This window comes from Cygnus olor, chromosome 13 (genome assembly GCF_009769625.2).
Source record: "Cygnus olor isolate bCygOlo1 chromosome 13, bCygOlo1.pri.v2, whole genome shotgun sequence".
Lineage (NCBI taxonomy): Eukaryota > Metazoa > Chordata > Aves > Anseriformes > Anatidae > Cygnus > Cygnus olor.
The window spans coordinates 14072643-14088935 of record NC_049181.1 but is presented as its reverse complement, the minus strand read 5'-3'; the positions used below and the strand labels follow the sequence as shown (position 1 = coordinate 14088935).

At 48.9% G+C, this 16293-nt stretch overlaps 1 protein-coding gene across 3 annotated transcripts in view; it reads left to right on the top strand.

Annotated features, from left to right (window-relative positions):
- NRK (Nik related kinase) overlaps positions 1-16293 on the top strand; it is a 103140-nt gene that overhangs the window by 1394 nt on the left and 85453 nt on the right. Inside the window, exons 1-2 of one of the 3 annotated variants that reach the window (XM_040572214.1) lie at positions 736-891; positions 12930-12995. Coding sequence is in view for 1 of the 3 variants with exons in the window: in XM_040572213.1 (XP_040428147.1) it covers positions 8933-8989; positions 12930-12995 (123 nt within the window). In the remaining 2 variants the exon portion in view is untranslated. Of the gene's footprint in view, positions 1-735; positions 892-8031; positions 8990-12929; positions 12996-16293 lie in introns of those variants that run through there. The other 2 variants (XM_040572213.1, XM_040572215.1) reach the window with 2 other exon arrangements.

Here is a 16293-nt window from a genome sequence, read left to right as displayed (position 1 = left end):
CACAGTGGAGTTATCTGGCTGAGCAGGCCAACGTGTCCTCACAGGAAAGGCAGCAATCGATCTCTGTGGGGTAACCCAAGGCCAGAAGACAAGAACAAAAGAGTTTAATATTGCAGAGTTAAACTGCAGGTTTGGTTTGTTTTTTAAATCAAAGTTAAAAAAAATAAGATGAAGGTGACGTTTGTGCTTTAAAGCAAGAAGTGGTAAAAGCATGGAGCTCAGAAAAGGTGTGTGTGTTCTCACTGGCACCATGAGGAACATCTCCAGGATTAGTGAGTGGGGTGAAGAGCAGAAAGCACACAGAGCACTGGTGTTAATCCAAGCACAGCCAGAACAGCCTGCCAGCCTCGTGTGGCATCCTAAACAGCTCAGCCAGGAGCACGGCAGGGTGGGAGCAACACTGGGTTGACCAAAACCCCAGAATAACCCACAGATACTGTCCCATCACAGCCTGCGATGTCTCTGTAAGGATTTATCTCTGTGTGGGACCAGAGCATGTCTGGAGAGGGCCATCCTCTGGTTACAGCTCCTAATTAATAGAGCAGTGAGCTCGGGAGGAAGGCTGATGGGCCATGGTGGAGGGCATTGCTGCATGAGGCTCTCAGCTGTCAGTAATTTGTACAGAAGGCCCCACAGCCACCCACTTCATCTCTTAGAGCTGTAAAGAAGAGGCCCAGCAAAGGCTCTGTTAAGAGGCAGCTGGCACAAACCAGCCACACCTGTGTCACTGCCCTGCTGGCAGCTGTGTCCCTGCCCGGTGAGGAGCTTGGCATCAGGCAGTGGCCATGTGTCCTGCAGGCTATCCCTGCTCTGGGCCTGGAGGCACTAGCTGTGTGATGAGGCCTTTAGTTGGAGCTGCGTGGCCTTGGAGAACTTTGATCTGAAGGGCAGGTAATTTTCTGAAACACTGCCTGGTTTGCAGGAAACGCTGATGTTTGCAGGGAGGGAGGGAATGCTGAGGTGCCTCCTGTGTGGGGAAAATTTGGAGCTGGGAAGTTTTGTGGCTAGAGCCATAGGTCTGGAGATGACTTGCACCCAGGGCCTTCCTAGGACACGGCTCGTCTTAGGAAGGTGGTGTGAGGATCCAGCCTGTGGGTCTGCTTCAGGGCCTGGGGGCTGTGCCCCGATGCCACATTCTCCTTGGGGCAGCCTCATCCCAGAGGGCCCCACCTGGGCGCTGGGCCGATGGCTGCAGCACTCTGTGGGCCTTGTGGAGAGGGCTGTGACCTCAGTGCAAACACCCGTATCTCACTGCTTCAGCAGGAACAGACAGTGACCTTGTAAACGAGCAATGGCAATAGCAGCTCCAGAGTAATGGAGCGGGTCTGCCCTTCACATAATGCCCGGGTAAATGCTCCTTTTCAGTCAGAAGCATGTGACTGACCTCAAGTGAGTGGGCGAACTGTGTTTTTATTGCTATAAAATGATGCAGAGTTTACTGACAAAGGCAGATTGGGCAGCTGGCAGGGATTTTTAATCACAAAGAAGATTCAGTGGTCACCAAATGCTAATCCGTAACTGTTCACAGAACCACATTGTTATCGCAGCCTGCTATCCTGCCTGGGCAGGAGTTAAAGCTGTATTTTAATATGACATAATGATGTGTGGTTATTAACTGCCTAAAAAGTGTCTATGACAGTTACAGCATGTAGGAGGTACATAGTAATTTTATTTATATGTATATAATACAAATCTATATGCTTTATATGTAATTGGATATAGCCATGCAAGATAGGATACAGGAAGCAAAGGGGGCTGGTGATAGGCTTGCATAAGATCTTACGATGTGGCTTCCTGGCTTTTGAGATGTTGCTGATTTGCCTATTTAAAAAACAACAACAAATATACTACTTCAGAGACTTGACTGTAAGCTTTTGTACTCAGATATCAGATGGCTGTACTAATGTCCTCCTGGTAGAGCTGACTAATCCAAAGGAAAAAGGACAGATAAGGATTTGGGGTGGGACTCGAGGGGTGACTGTGCTGCCCTCTGGGATGTATTGCTGGACACGTCAGCTGTGCCTGCCTGGACTACTACGCTGGATGTGGAAACGAGGGAAATAGCTGTTTTTCCCAAACACTTAGTGTGTAAGGTTTACGAGTGTGTAAAGCTATCTATTACTGTATAACCTACAACTGCGGCCTTTGGAAAGCACAGAAAGAAAGGAGAAATTGGCCTCTTCCAAACCTGTAAGAATCTGCTGGCAGAAGGGAGGCTGCTGGAGCAAAGCACCCCGGTGTAGGTCACAGGGATCCCGGGCTGAGCTTGGGGCTGCTGCCCGCGACCTTGTCGGCGCTCAGGTCTCAGCCGTGTGAAATCAGCTTTTGCTCTTTAAAGCAGTGTCAGCATGCAGACTGCTTGGAGAAGGTACGAGGGCTCAAAGACTTAAAGATGCTTAATTGGTTTATGGAGCTAACCTCCTTAAAGAACTTAAGCCACTGTGAAAAGGGAAGCTGGCTTAAATCCTCTGCTGCAAGTCTGAGCCCACAGATGCAGTGGGGTGCCAGTTCTGGGCTCGGCTGTGACTGGGAAGTGGCCGAGCAGCTTCTGGAGGGGAAAGGTTTCCTGGGTGCTGCTGCAGCCTCTTGGGTGTGTGGGCAGGATGGCTTTGCACCAGGCAAGCCGTCTGCTGAAAGCATTTGTAACTTGGGGAGGTGTGAGCGCTCCTGCACTGGCTCTAGGAACCGGAAAGAGAGACCCATGAGAAATGGAAACCAACTGGTCTGTCAAAATGTGGAGCCTTTTTTTCTGCCCCCCCCCCCCTCCTTTTTTTTTTGCCTGGTTTCTGCTTCAGCTACTGGTTCTCATTATGTCTTTTGTGATTCAAGTGGCCACTAAGGAGAAATCCTTAGGAGAAAATATCAAGTCATTTCTCTTTTTAATAAGGTAAGAGCTTTAGCTCTTTAAGATGGGCACAATAAGCCATTTTGTCCTTGATTGTTAATTTTTGTGCCACTTCCTTGTGCTGAATCCAAGCCTTCAGCATCTTTCTGTAATATGCAGAGCAGAACTGGAGCTGCTGTTCCAGCATCCGTCTCGCCAAAGCCAAATGGGAGAGTCTGGCTTCTCTGCTTATGTAGCCACAATCCCATCAGCCACAGCACAGCACCAGGATGTTCATGGCCTCTTTGGGCCCTGTGAACAAAGCAGTGATTATTTAGTATTTGTTCCAAGTTATTGGTTAAAAACAGTGAATGCAGTCTCGAACCTCTGCCACAGTTGCATTCCTTACCCACAGTGCTACCATGACCAAGTGTCGGTGAATGACTGGCAGATTTACAGGGGCTTCCCGTTCTTCCCAAGCCGCCGAACAACCTGTCCAATTCAATTTTTAAAATATTTAGTTTCAGCAGACAGCTGCACCATGCAGCCGCAAGGCGACTGCAGCTACCCCCAGCTTTCCCATGCAGTGGAAATACCGCTGGAGCCTCCCGAGAGCCACGCTGCCTGCTCTGGAGTGAGCACGGTGGTGCAGACAGGATCGAAATTTGGCTGGAAGTTGTGTGCTGGTTATTAATATACAAAGATAGAGAATGTTTAGATAGGACTGGCAAGGATCTACAGGAAAAAGCACAGACTTATTCATGAGTTAGTGTTGGAAGAGGACACTGTTGCTCGAGGCTCGTATGAGCTTCCCCTTGCCTTCCCCATCCAGCAGGCTCGCACACAAAAAAGGCAGCATCCCAAAGATGGGACTCCATTTCCCCTGAGGAACAGAAGAGGACTTAAAAGGCTCAGGCACTGCGCTGGGGCATCCAAGTGTGTTTGAAATGTTCAAAGTTGACAAAGTACCAAGATGAAAAGCAACTTGGAACTATGTGGAAGTTGGAGCGGGAATAGAAGAGACTTTCCTGAAGATGTCTAATAGGTCACAGAGGGCAGGTTTTGTTCCAAGGGGCTGGATGAGGGCTCATAAATTACAGTTCCTCTTTTACCCTTTTTTTTTTTCCTTTAAGAAAGGAGAAGCAGGGGGCCTGGGAACTGCAGATGTGTAACAGGGACTTGAGCAATGAGGTAGGCTTTTTTTGTAGCTAAAGATGAGCTTAAAATTGTGTAATTTTGTGAGGCACAAGTTAGGCTTGCAACACGACTGAAAAAGTCTGGTTGATTTACTGAGAATGTACCCAGACTGACACATGACATTGAGAAGTTTAAGAAGATAGGACAAAGTTAATTTTTTTGGTGTTGTAAGTACATGAAAGTCATCCCCACTTTCATAGTTGCTGGATTTTTCTTTCCTCTGGGGTGAAAGGGGACAAAAAACAAACCTAACATCCCACCCTGAAGCCCAAGGCCCTTCTTTTGCTTATTTATTTTTTAATCTGACAATTCCCCCAAACCAAGGGTGATTCAGATACAAGTTCCCTCTTAGCTAACCACTAAACTTCAGTGGTTTGGATAAAAGGGAACCCCGGTCTGAGTCATCCGAGGTTAGCATTTGGTTGGCAAAATCAAAGCTGTGCCTACAAGATTTTCTAAAAGTCAAAAAACTTCTGTCTGTCAGAAAAATTACCACAACTTGTCTCTCTTTCACAGAAGAAATTGGGTGTGTGCCACATGATATTTTGACTGATTAAATTTAATGTGGTAGTGATTAAATTGTGCTATGTCAGTTTTCTTTGTATTTTGTTTCTTTTTTTTTTTTTCTGAGAAATCTGCCTGTGAAGCGGCAGCAGCTATTTTTTTCCCATAATTGCATCTGTTTCAGAGAGCAGACAGATGTTGGGCTGAAATTCATTATGGTATTCAGAAAACCCATTGGGATCTGATGACCTAGTAACATATAGCTACTGTTCCTTGCAAGGCATTTAAAATGGTTGCCACTTGAATGAAGAGAGAGAGACCTTTGCAGGCGATAGGAGGGAAGGGAAAAACCTATAGCTCAGCCGACAGCAGTAATATACAATAGTAATAGAAAATGTGTGAGTTCAGTTTATTTCAATAAATTATCTCGTTCTTAATTTTGCAAATTTGCAAGCCAGCCTTCATGCACTGATGTTGCCATAGCATGCAGGTCCCGCACTGGCATATAGTCGAGGTGAAATACCCAAAGACAAAGGAAAGAAAATAGGAGAAGGAACAATTCTAATGCAGAAACAACTCAACAGAAATGGCTTTCATGCAAGGAAATGGTTATTGGTATGATTTGTGAATTATAACAGTAAGTCACAATCAAGGATTCAATTGGCTCTGAAACTGAGAATACAAAAGCCAGAAATGTGGAATATCAGCATTCCCAAAACTATGTCTCTTCTGTGGCTGCTGCTGGGGCAGCAGGGAAGCGTGCTGGGCTGGAAGGAAACGGGAAACTTCCCGCAGCCTCGCTGCTGCTGCTGGAGAAGCTTGGAGGTGCCGAGCTGGAACAATGCTATGAAGTCAGGGGCCGAACGGCAAGCGAGGGGTTATCGGCCCTGCAAGGGAAGGGCTTCTCCTGCTCCGGGACACGCCGCCGGGGCATGCCTCTTTGTGTGCAATTGAAAAGAAAATACATTTCTGCAGGAGTCCCAGCGAGTGGCACTTAGGCTAACGTGGGTTTTGTGGGAGGCCGGTATTTTAAGCTGTGCCCTGGGAAATGAGGTGGACGTCCTGGCTGTGGTTCCAGCGGCGAGAGACACTTTTTCCAACTTGCCCCATCCATTCAGGAATCGCTGGGGAAGGAAGCTGTTCGGTCTCGTTTTGGATATCCTGTGAAGCTGAACTAGCACGGCTGCCAGGAACTGAAAAAGTTATTTAATTTTTAAAGAGCTGAAAACTACTGTATGTGCTGCTGAGCATTGTATGGGAAATGACCGTTTAGTTTTGTTTGTCTGGGTTTCTGGTATGCCCAGTTCACTAAAGGTAGCAACCCTGTCCCTCCATCCCAGGAACCTCTGCAAAGCACAAGTCTGAAGACAGATTCAGGTTTAGACGCTGCTTCCTGGCCCCTTCTTAGTGTGTTTGGAATGAAGTAGAATTTTCTTTAGTTCAAATAGGAGAAAGCATGAGAAATATTCAGAGCCTGATCCAAAAACCCATTGAAAACAAAGACGTCTTACTGTGATTTCAAAGCACGGCAGGGATGGGTCATAGAAATGCTGAAGTTAAAAAGCAGACTGGGTTGAGGGGGGAGCGTTGGTTCGTTAGTTTTAACATCTTTTAACTAAAGTAGAATGTAAGTGGGTGTCCTGACTTGAAGCTCAGATCTCCCCCCTGCAATCCAGAGTTCTTGCCACAGCCGAGATAAGTTGTGCTGCTATTTTCCAAGGTGTGACCTGATGGAGCTGTGCTCTGCTTTGCCGTGTTCATCCGACAGCACTTGTGACACAGTGTGGATGGCAGCGCTGACTGCACCAAGCCACACAGAGGCAGACCCAGATGTGTAATCATCTTCCTGACAGCCTACCAAAGCCTCCCGTGGCAAGGAACCGTGCTAAAACTGGGAACAGGAGGGCTCAACTTTTGAAGTTAGCGGCTGGCCTACAAAATGAAGATTTTTAGCAGCAGATATTTTGTACTCCAGGACTCCACAAAAACCATTAATAACACTAAATCGCTCCAAGGATGGGGCTGTAAATGGTACTGGATCCAAGCAGCAGCCAGGGGCCCCTGCTGATGGATGAACGCTGGGCTAATACGGTGCTGGCTGCTGCCACCCATTGACTCTCCTGTAATCAGCATTTAACAGCTGTTCATCTTTCAGTTCTGGTGCAACCAAGTGAGGAGAAAATGGTTTCTGAAAGCGTGAGACAGGCAAAAAGATTGCCCTTCCTCTCTGAGCAATCCTGAGAGCTTCTGGGAAAGAGGGAAGGTGAGGTCTGCAGCTATAAGGAGGTATTACGGGGTGTTGTGTCACTTTGCTGCCTCTTGGCTAAGGGTTGTTCTCTAAGGAAACACCAAAGTGATGTCTGAAATCTCTAGGTCATAAAAAAAAAAAAAGTCAAAAAGTCATGGGGAATTTTGTGAAGGATTGTTACTCTGGAAGAAAGGTGCTGGTACCTGAGCCTCAGAGCCTGCAGCAAGCCAAACAGGCACCTCTGGTGTGGGCAGAATGCGATTTGCTTATAGAAGGCCAGAAACCTTCCTGCAAATTAAAGCTCTTGGGGAAAGTTTTGGTGCTAGGGTTTACAGGTATCCTGTTTTATTCGGGATCTGGGGAGGGCAGGCATGCTGGGGCCAGACTCTGGCGCTTTGCCGTGAAGCTGGGAGCAAACAAACCACGAAGCTGGATGCAGCATTTGCCTCCTAACTCCCCAGCAGGGAGCCGAACTCAGGCTTTGGGGTTTCTGAGCACCCTGATGTAGAGCTGGGATTTGGATGCTGGAAGGTCTGGGCAGTGCTTGCAGGGGGTGGCTCTGCAGCCACCACTGTGGCACGGGCAGCCGTGGTGGTGACAGGCACATCTGCTCCCCGAGCAGCATTGGGTGCTGCTTCAAGAAGATCCCATGAGGCCGGCTTTCTGAACAGCAGTTTTTCTGAAATTACAGTTCAGAGAATTGAGAAATGCTGAAAAGAGTCCGTTTGTCCAACTCAGGCTGAAACCGAATTTTGAGAAGCTGTTTATCTCCTGCAGACTGGAAATCCTGCTCTGTTACAGGTTATCTTTTTTTTTTTTTTTTTTCCTCCTGCCAACTTCACACCTGTAGCTGAGACCCCAGCGTAAACAAAGCCAAAGGAAACAACCAGCATGCCAATTCGAGCCTCAGCTTTAAACACTCTCTTCCTTTACCGAGCCTCGCATCTGGCAGGGGCGGTTACTGCTAGCACCACTGCCCTGGGCCCAGCACCCTGCTCACATGGGGGCTGCAGAGCTCGGCATCGGCCCCGTACTTCTGGGGTACAATGGCATTTCCTTTGGTGAAACAAAGGAAGTTCTTCCCCCTTTGCGCTTGCACTTCCCTTTTAATACAAAACATCCTCTGCATGCACGTAGGCGCCCAAAAGGTTTTTACGTTCAGGTCTGCGGTTGCAGGGCTTGGCTGCAGGGCTTCGCTGCGGCTCCTCCCTGCGCGTGCAGGAGCAGTGCTGCGCGAGTCCATCGCGGTGACGTGTAATTGGGGTTTTGCTTTGCAACTGCTGTTTTTTCCCTCTTGTATCCTGACCTTACTCTGATTTCTTTGTTATTTTGTATTTTAATTTTTGATTGTTACCCTTGTATAAAGTGTATCCCTGACAGAGTGCCCTCACGCTGGGCTGTGTGATGGGGGTCTGAAGGGGTGTCAGTGGGGGCCTTGCACGGATCCTATCCTAGCTGAGGGTTTGATCAGGATGGTCCTGAGCTGTGTGGCTGGGGAGCAAACAAGCCAAAAATGGGGCTGCCCCAAAGAGTTGTGATACAAGAATGCATGTTCCTGGCTGAGATTCTTAATTTTAAATGAAAAAAAAAAAAAAAAAGGACCATTGCTGGTCTGGTTGCAGGGCCAGGTTTCAGCAGCAGGAAAGCTGGTGTCAGTGCAGCTTTTAGTTTGACTGAGAGCAGGATGAGCAGGAAGGCAGGAGGATAAATTATCCCTCTCACCTTCCCTCTCACAAACCAGCACCTCGTACAGCAGCAACGCCAAGCCCCCTCACACGCAGCCCCCGCTCGGGGCGAGGCGGGTGGGCTTCGCCTGGGCGAGCAGCGCCCGGGCCGGGCGCCATCACCGAGCCGTGCCCGGGGCCGTGTCCGTGGGGTGCCCACGCGTGGCGGAGCCCCTCAGCCGCCCTCTTCGCCCCGTCCCGTCCCGTCAGGGCGCGTCACTTCCTCGCCAAGTTCTCCCGAGGAAATGTCTCCACAGAAGTTGCCCGCGGCCGCCCGGCCCGGGGGCTCCCTCCTCCGCCGCCGCTGACTGGGGAGGGCTTTCCGGCGCGGCCGCCATGCCCGCCTCCCCGCCTCGCCGGGGCACGGCCGGGCCGTCGCGGGGCTCGGGGCTGAGGAGCACCGTTAGTTAGCTCGGTGCGAGCCCGGGGACAGCCATGGCCCGGGACTGCGCCGCCCGCAGCCTGGACGGCACCGACCTGGCGGCGCTGAGGGTAAGGGGGCGGCCCCGGGGGGAGCGGGGCGGCGGGGAAGGGGCTGCCGGCACCGGGGGGCTGGCACCGGGCGGCCCCGTCCCTCAGAGGGGGCTCGGGGCAGGGGGACCAAAAAACTGCGGGGAGTTCGGGGGGAAACGTGCACGGGGGCTGTTCGGTGTCGGGTTTTGGAGAGCTAAGGCAGCAGTCACCTCCTTTGCGTTTTTATCGATATCCTGTGGTGTTTTCCCGTTCTTTTTAACGCTGTCCAAGTTAAAGCCACCCCGCTGGCGTGTCAGGGCACGGGTAGCGCAGGACGCCCCTCAGCGCCACACCGCTCCCTCACTCAGCAGCTGACCGCTCACCAGCCTTGTCCCACCAAAGCTGTTTTTTTCTTTTTTTTTTTTTTTTTTTTTTTTTTTTTCTGGGGCACTCTCCGCAGAAGAGGGAAGAGTTCAGTTGTGGTAAAACACACTCAGCCCCAGACAGAGAAACCAAAGCAAGTTTCTTGCTAAAAATATCAGAAGAGGGCTGGGAAGAGCCTTTGCACAAAATCGCATGGCGAGGAGGGTGTTCCAAACCAGGCAGGGAGAAGAAAGGCAGCAGGGTCAGTAAAGTTTGTGAGGATGGCACCAGGCTCTTGGCCAGGCAGACAGGCATTTAACCTGGCTCTGGTCAGCGGAGCAAGACAAAATAACGCGAGTTTTCGCTTTGAGCTTAGCAGATGAACCTTCTCTCTTCAAATAAATGAAGAGAAACAAGCGTAAGCTTGGAAAAGAGCAGTGGTGCAAGCTAGCGGGCAGGCTGTGTGTCAAAAGCAGCATGCAGAAAAATAAAAAAGCGAGTTCCTGGCCTTGGCAGCAGGAAGGACAGAGGCGTCCCTTTAGGGTGTGCCTTTGGGGTCTCCGTTTGGGTGCTCCATTCGGGGTTTGTGCTTAGCGGTGAGGGGAGGTGGGCAAGGCTGGGCCCTGCAGAAGTTGAGCAAAGACGGCCGCTTCCCCCTGACCTCGTCGCTGGGGTTCCTGGGGCTGGTGGGTGCTGCCAGGAGGCCTGGTGGGAGGCGTGCAGTGGCTGCAGTGGGTCGCTGTCCAGCTGTGCCTGCTGGCCTTGGCAATCCTGAGGAGTGCTCGCCGTGGCCTTCCCCTTTTCCTGGAGAGAGCTGCTTTGGGCCACGGTTTGCAGGTGTTGCTCTAGCATCCTGTTGCAGCCCTCCTTCCCTGGGCTTCCTGGGTGCTCAGGTGGCAGAAGCAAGGGCAATTATGGGCTTTCTGAGCACAGGTTCATCAGGGCCATCGGGTGGCTGAGAAGTCTCCATGTTGTGTGCCAAGGTGCCCGATAGAAGAACCCGAGGTTTAGGCACCCGCCTGTTGTTCAGCTGCAGAGGTTGTGAGCAGTGGATTTCAGTTGGGCTCCGGCTGCACACGTGGCTCTGCGTTGTGCATGGAGGTGGACGTGGCCTGGGTGCCTCAGGGTCAGCAGCCTCGCTGTGCTCTGCAGGTGACTTGCAGGAGAAAGCAAGTAGCCCGCCATATGGCACAGTGTCTTACAGTAATTAACCTTAAAGTGATGGATGTTCAGGCCGGCATTTTGGCATCTGTCAAAGTGAACCCAGCAATTTGGCAGGGGCTGGCTGGTGAAGGGTTGGACGGACTGCGGGGCTTAAATGCTAGCTGGGCGGAAGCGTTACATCAACAGTGATGCCCAACTCCCAGATAATTAAGAAGTTGGCCGGTTGCAAAGACTTTGCCAGCAGAAGATGCAGTGCTGATAGCCAGGCAAACAAGGGCAGTCCAAGGACCAAAGTCAGAGCCCAGATTAATATCCTTTATGACTCTCAACAAGGCTCAGCTCTCTGCTGCGTCCTGATTAAAAGAGAGATGGCCAAGTATTTTGGCTGCACTTGGAGCTGTGGAGACTTGTGAGGTTAATGCTCAATTGGCTAGCAAGGAGAGGGGGTAAGATTTTAGCTATATTAAAGTTTAAGCTAACATTTATTTAGATAATTGTTTGGGTTTCACTTTTTTTTTTTTTCCTGGAGCTTCTGAGACCTTAGATGTGAGCTATTAGGATGCTGAATCAGAAAGAAATTGATTGGACGGAGGGAGAGAAACTGATTTTGAGGCACATGAAATGATTATATTTGCATAATAAATAAGCGTAGTGGAAAAGAGGGAGGACAGAGCAGTCGCTTAAGTGAGAGGGACTGGATGGTGGCATGCTCGGAGCTGAAAAATGCAGTGTAGCTTCCTCTGGGCTTCGTGCCCCGTGTGCGGCTCTTAGTTCAGCCACGCTGCTTTCTGCAGACAAGGTGTGGGAGCAGCGCGCCGCCCACGCTTCCCGAGGGAGCAGCGTGATGGTGTGCCCTGGGGAATTGCCCATGTCCGGGAGATGCCCAGGGAGCCACCGTGTGTTTGGCTGCGCTGCCCCGTTACAGCACAACGGGCAGGTCAAAAGTGGTTTGGTCTCATTTGTGCATTGCTATTTAGGTTTAAAAAATAAAGAATAAGTTTTGTGAGGTTGACAGTCCAGGAAGTGTAAGATTAAAACTCATTTAATTTAAAGACCAAACCAAATGAACTCAGTAATTCCTTCAGTTGTGAGAGCTGTGGAAGGCTCTGTTGTGTTGCTCTGACAGCAAAAGCTATTGCCATTTATCATGACAGTCGTGCCAGCAAAGGCAGAATCCACTCAGAAAAGAGTCTGTGTATTTCCAATGGGACTCTGCCTAAGTAAAAACTTCCAGATGGGATACGAAGAAGGCAGTATTTGTATTAAAAGAATAACATATAAGTGAAGTGGAGATGAAGCTTGGTACCATAAAAAAAAAAGAAAAGAGAGAGTGAGTTTCCATCCAGGGTCATAGAAATTGGAGTTCTGAGATAAAGGCAGTTTTTCCGTATCGCATCCCTCAGCAGTACCAACAGGCATCAACTGCCATGACAGATTGCTGAAACAGATGTGGTAAAACTGACACATGGAACTAATAATATTTTATATAAATCTCTCGATGATATCATCCCAAGAAATGAGCAGGACTGATAAATGGCTCAGCCAGAAACCAGGAAACTGGTCTCTTGAGTTCTTAATGTTTTTATATCAATCTCTCAAGTGAGTTTTAACCGAAGCTACAGATTTCTTAATGCACTCGCTCATGCAGGAGCGAATGTTCCCTTGCCCATGCCTTGCAACAGGATGTTCTCCCAATAACAGAAGGGCTGCGAGATCTCGTTACTGGAGAAGGACACGTGCTGAGGTGGCTGGTAACTAATGCTAACCCAGTAGGACGTATGTTGGCTCACCTGGTACACTGATCACCCGACACGTGAATCTTTCAGGTAAATTAACAGCAATCTGACTTGGGTTCAAAGCCAACACTTGAGGAGATCGGTCAAATTCACCGGGCTGTGTTTGCAGAACAGGCCAGTTGACCATTCTCAGCCTGTGTTTGGTCTTAAGGCTGTTTGGGACGATAGGTTTCCTTTTGCGAGGGAGCCAGGCACAGATGCTTTATAGAGCATCTTCCAGTTCTGTCGTTGAGGTTCTTTCCTTTGTTACACTGCTAACGCCAGGTGTTTCATAGCAGAGGACGGCAGCTGAGCCTGCAGGCTAGCTTGGTGTTCTAAAGCGTAGCAAGTGTGGGGTTTGTTCCTTATTCTACTGCTAAACTGAAGCAATTGAATTACCATGTTCTTCACACATCTCCATGTATTTGTTCTACCTGTCATACTTGTCTACCTGCCATATTGCCGTGCTACAAATCTTTTCTGAGCTCTTTTGAGCAACTTGACTGGGAACTTTAATATAAATATATTTCTTACACCATTCTTTGGTTATTTCCCCTTTAGTGCATAACACAGGCCATTAGGAGACGTGGCACAGACTTTTTGATTGTGAACAGTTACGCTCCATTATGAAGTGTTTGCTCTGCTGCAAATGATGTTATTTTTTCTGCTTTTTGCAGGACCCTGCGGGTATATTTGAACTGGTGCAGGTTGTTGGAAATGGGACATATGGACAAGTCTACAAGGTTTGGACACCTCTTTATTCTGTGATGCCGTTGTTGATAAAGCTGTTTTTTCCTAAAGCCGAAATGAGCACCCGTTAGGAACCGGACAGCATTGTTCCAGTAATAGCCTGCTTTGTCTTGCTGTCTCTTCTGCGTAGTGCAAAATGGTGTCAGCTTTGAAACTGTGCCCCTTCTTCCTGACCCGTTTTCACGTCTCTGCCGCAGGGTAGATAACTGCCTTGGCTCTTGTACTGACTTCCCTCTGCCCTGCTTTTTCTGTCCTGTGCTTATTTTTCTCTTCTTCAAAATTATTTAATAGGCGGCTGGCACAAATTAACATCAGTCATGGCTAAATTTGGCTTGGATTGTGTGGCGAGCCCAGCACAGGCTAAAACACCAGAGCTCTTCAAGACAGGCATGAATTGACCCTGCTCTGTGGGCAGGCTACCAGGTTTTTGATTTCCAATATTACCTTTGTCACTGTGGTATCAAAGCAGGCCTACCAGCTAACTACAGCAATTACACCTTGTCTGCCATAATATGTTATGTTCGTTTTGATTGAGGTATAGGAATAAGGCTAGAAAAGTTTTCTTTGATTGTGAAGCCTTTCCTAAGAGTGATGTAAGAGGGGATAAAATAGGGAAATGAGCCTGCTTTGCTCCAATTTGGAGAAATAAGACAGAGGAAGGAAAAGGCCACGCTGCTGGACCGCTGGAGGTAGAAGGGAAGAGTGATGGCACTGGAGGAAGCTGTGTGGCATTGCTTCTCCCTCAAACCCCACTGGTGGCAAGCTCCTGCATCACGAGCCTTTGCCTCGATGCCAGCCCTTCCTGCACTGGTTCCCTAACACTCAGAAATGCAGGAGGACTCTTTGTCTTTCTCTGATTGCAGTGCATTGAACACACCTTGCATTTCAGAGTCCATCCTCTGGTGTCAGTTTTTCTGTGATTGCATTTTGAGACTGTAGGTGCTTTCTCAAACATTCAGGAAAATCCTCTGCAGAAGCACGTTTGAGGGGTTTCTGCTTTCCCATATACATTTTAATGCTATTTTCATGTCAGAAGCAGAATCTTTCTCATATAACTTTTTGTCTTGCTGCGATTAAGCCTGCGTTGTTTCTGACATTATCATTCACATACTGAGGTCAGTACTATTAAATTGAGAACAGAGATCTAGGGATTCATACGGGCAGTTCAGAAGCCGGGAAACATTTAGGGGTGCTGTAACCAGTAGAATCATAGACATTTTTGCCTGTAAAAGATCCTAAAGTTCCCAAAGAGCCTCTGTACAAGTTCCCTTTCTTTTCATGTCTGGATTTATTTTATATTGGGAGAGAAAAAATTCAATCTAGTCATGTTTCAAGGGTGTTGAGAGTGAATCAGCTGTTTAATCATGGCAGCACCAGGAAGGAGCAGCAAAGCTTGCTTCTATGCCGCAAAAGAAAATGCTCCAAGCGATCCCGTGGTTCACTTGAATGCCAGCTGCCAAAACGCATAAGAAATATTGACAAAGAAAATTAAAAATCATACCCAAAGGCTACTCCCTGCTGAGTACACAAGACCAGGGTCTGGCAGCTCTGGGTAACGAGCGCTTTGGATCTTGGAGGTGCTGCAACACCACTGCTGGGCGCGGGGAGCCAGCCTCTCGTGGGGCTGAGGGCATGTGAGGGTGCCGTGGGGAAGCTCCGTGCGTGTGGTGGAGAGGGAGGGCCTGCGTGCAGCCCCTCACCCGGAATGAGGGCTTTGCTCATACAAATGTGGGATCTGGGAATGCAGGGTCTTCTACTGGAGCCTCATTAGGGGATGGAACTGCTCTGTGCAGGAGGAGGAGTGCATGCTGTGCAGCAGACCAACGCAGGTGAGGACAGGCTCAAAGAGCACGCTCCAGACTGCAGCCAGCTCAGTCTACACTGCCAGCAGCTTCTGCACAGTCCAAAGCCCCTGTGTGTTTGGAAACACCTCCGCAGGAGATGCTGAATCCCAACTGAATGTACTCGGGAAGCACCTCTCTGGTGCTGGCCTTGCAGCCAGAAGAAATATCTGTTTTCTTTGAAGGAGGGCAGCTGCAGCGAAACAACAGCTTCTGAAGGGACCATAAAAAGTTAGGCAATGGTGTTTGCTTTGCTTTTTCACTGCTGTATAGTATGTCCTTTGATCTATGCAATGTTGGGAGTGATGGAGTGTATTGGGGAACGCTGGAATCATTTTGTAGTTTGTCTAGGTCGAATATAGGCTTGAGATTGTAAATATTGAAGTTATTCGGTATTCCCTGTTGTCTGCGTATATAGTCAGGTCATTAGCACGTGTTTTTATTCTTCAGAGGCATCAGAATCTTCCACACATTCAGAAATAGATACACAGAGTAGTGCACATAATCAAAGTAAAGCTTATTTCAGGCTAAATAAACAGTGTTCAGAATTACTAAATTGCTCGATTGGCTCTGGCGATGACTCATAAGGCTATGTGTTTTAATGTATGCAGCTCCATAAAAATGAAAATAAAACTTAGAGGATTCATCATTAGATTTAGAAAACAATGTTTAACAGATTTATTGGAGGAGGATATTGTTCGTAGTGAATCATTCTAGACTGGTTCCAGGTCATGTCCTTTTAAATGACACGGAAGGGGTATAAATTGTACCCGTGATAGTGCTCGAGCTGTCTAGAAACATTATAAAGTTGGGATTTGCATCTAATAAGTGCTTGAAAGCTAGCAGATTTTTTGACAATTTACAAAGTAGTAGGATGTAAACATGCCAGTAGTGGCAACTTCAGCCTTTTGAAAACTATGAATTAGGTATTAAAAAGGGGAAGGAGGAGTTTGGGAGCATCCCATCCCCTGCACCGCTCTTTGCTTGGGCCCCTCCGTCTGCCCTGCGAGGCCCCGCAGAGACTGTGTGGGGCAGGTGGGCGGCTCTCCAAAGGGCGAGGGCCGGCGTTTTTGGGGAGCTGCTGATCAGCAAGGACCTTCGTCCGGGTCAGCGATGATTTGCATCGCCCAACTGCCATGTCGTCTGGGAGGAAGTGAGATTGCTGGATTGTCACCCGCAAGCTCTTGGGTTTCGCTTCCCCGCTGAGCTGCAGGCCCCTTGCCTTGCGTCTCCTTCCACAGCAGCCTGGGCGAGTGCTGTCGGGTGTCCTCTGGGGTAGCAGTAAAGCTGTAGAAGGCACCGTAGATTTAGGAGCTGCCACCTCTTTGGTTTGCTGGTAGTCACAGTATTATTGTTACACCGTGGTGTGCTGCTAGAGGTGGTACCTTTGCAAGCATCGCAGAGTCAGTGGCTGTGGGATCGGTCTCAGTGAGCATGAGGCTGCACCTTG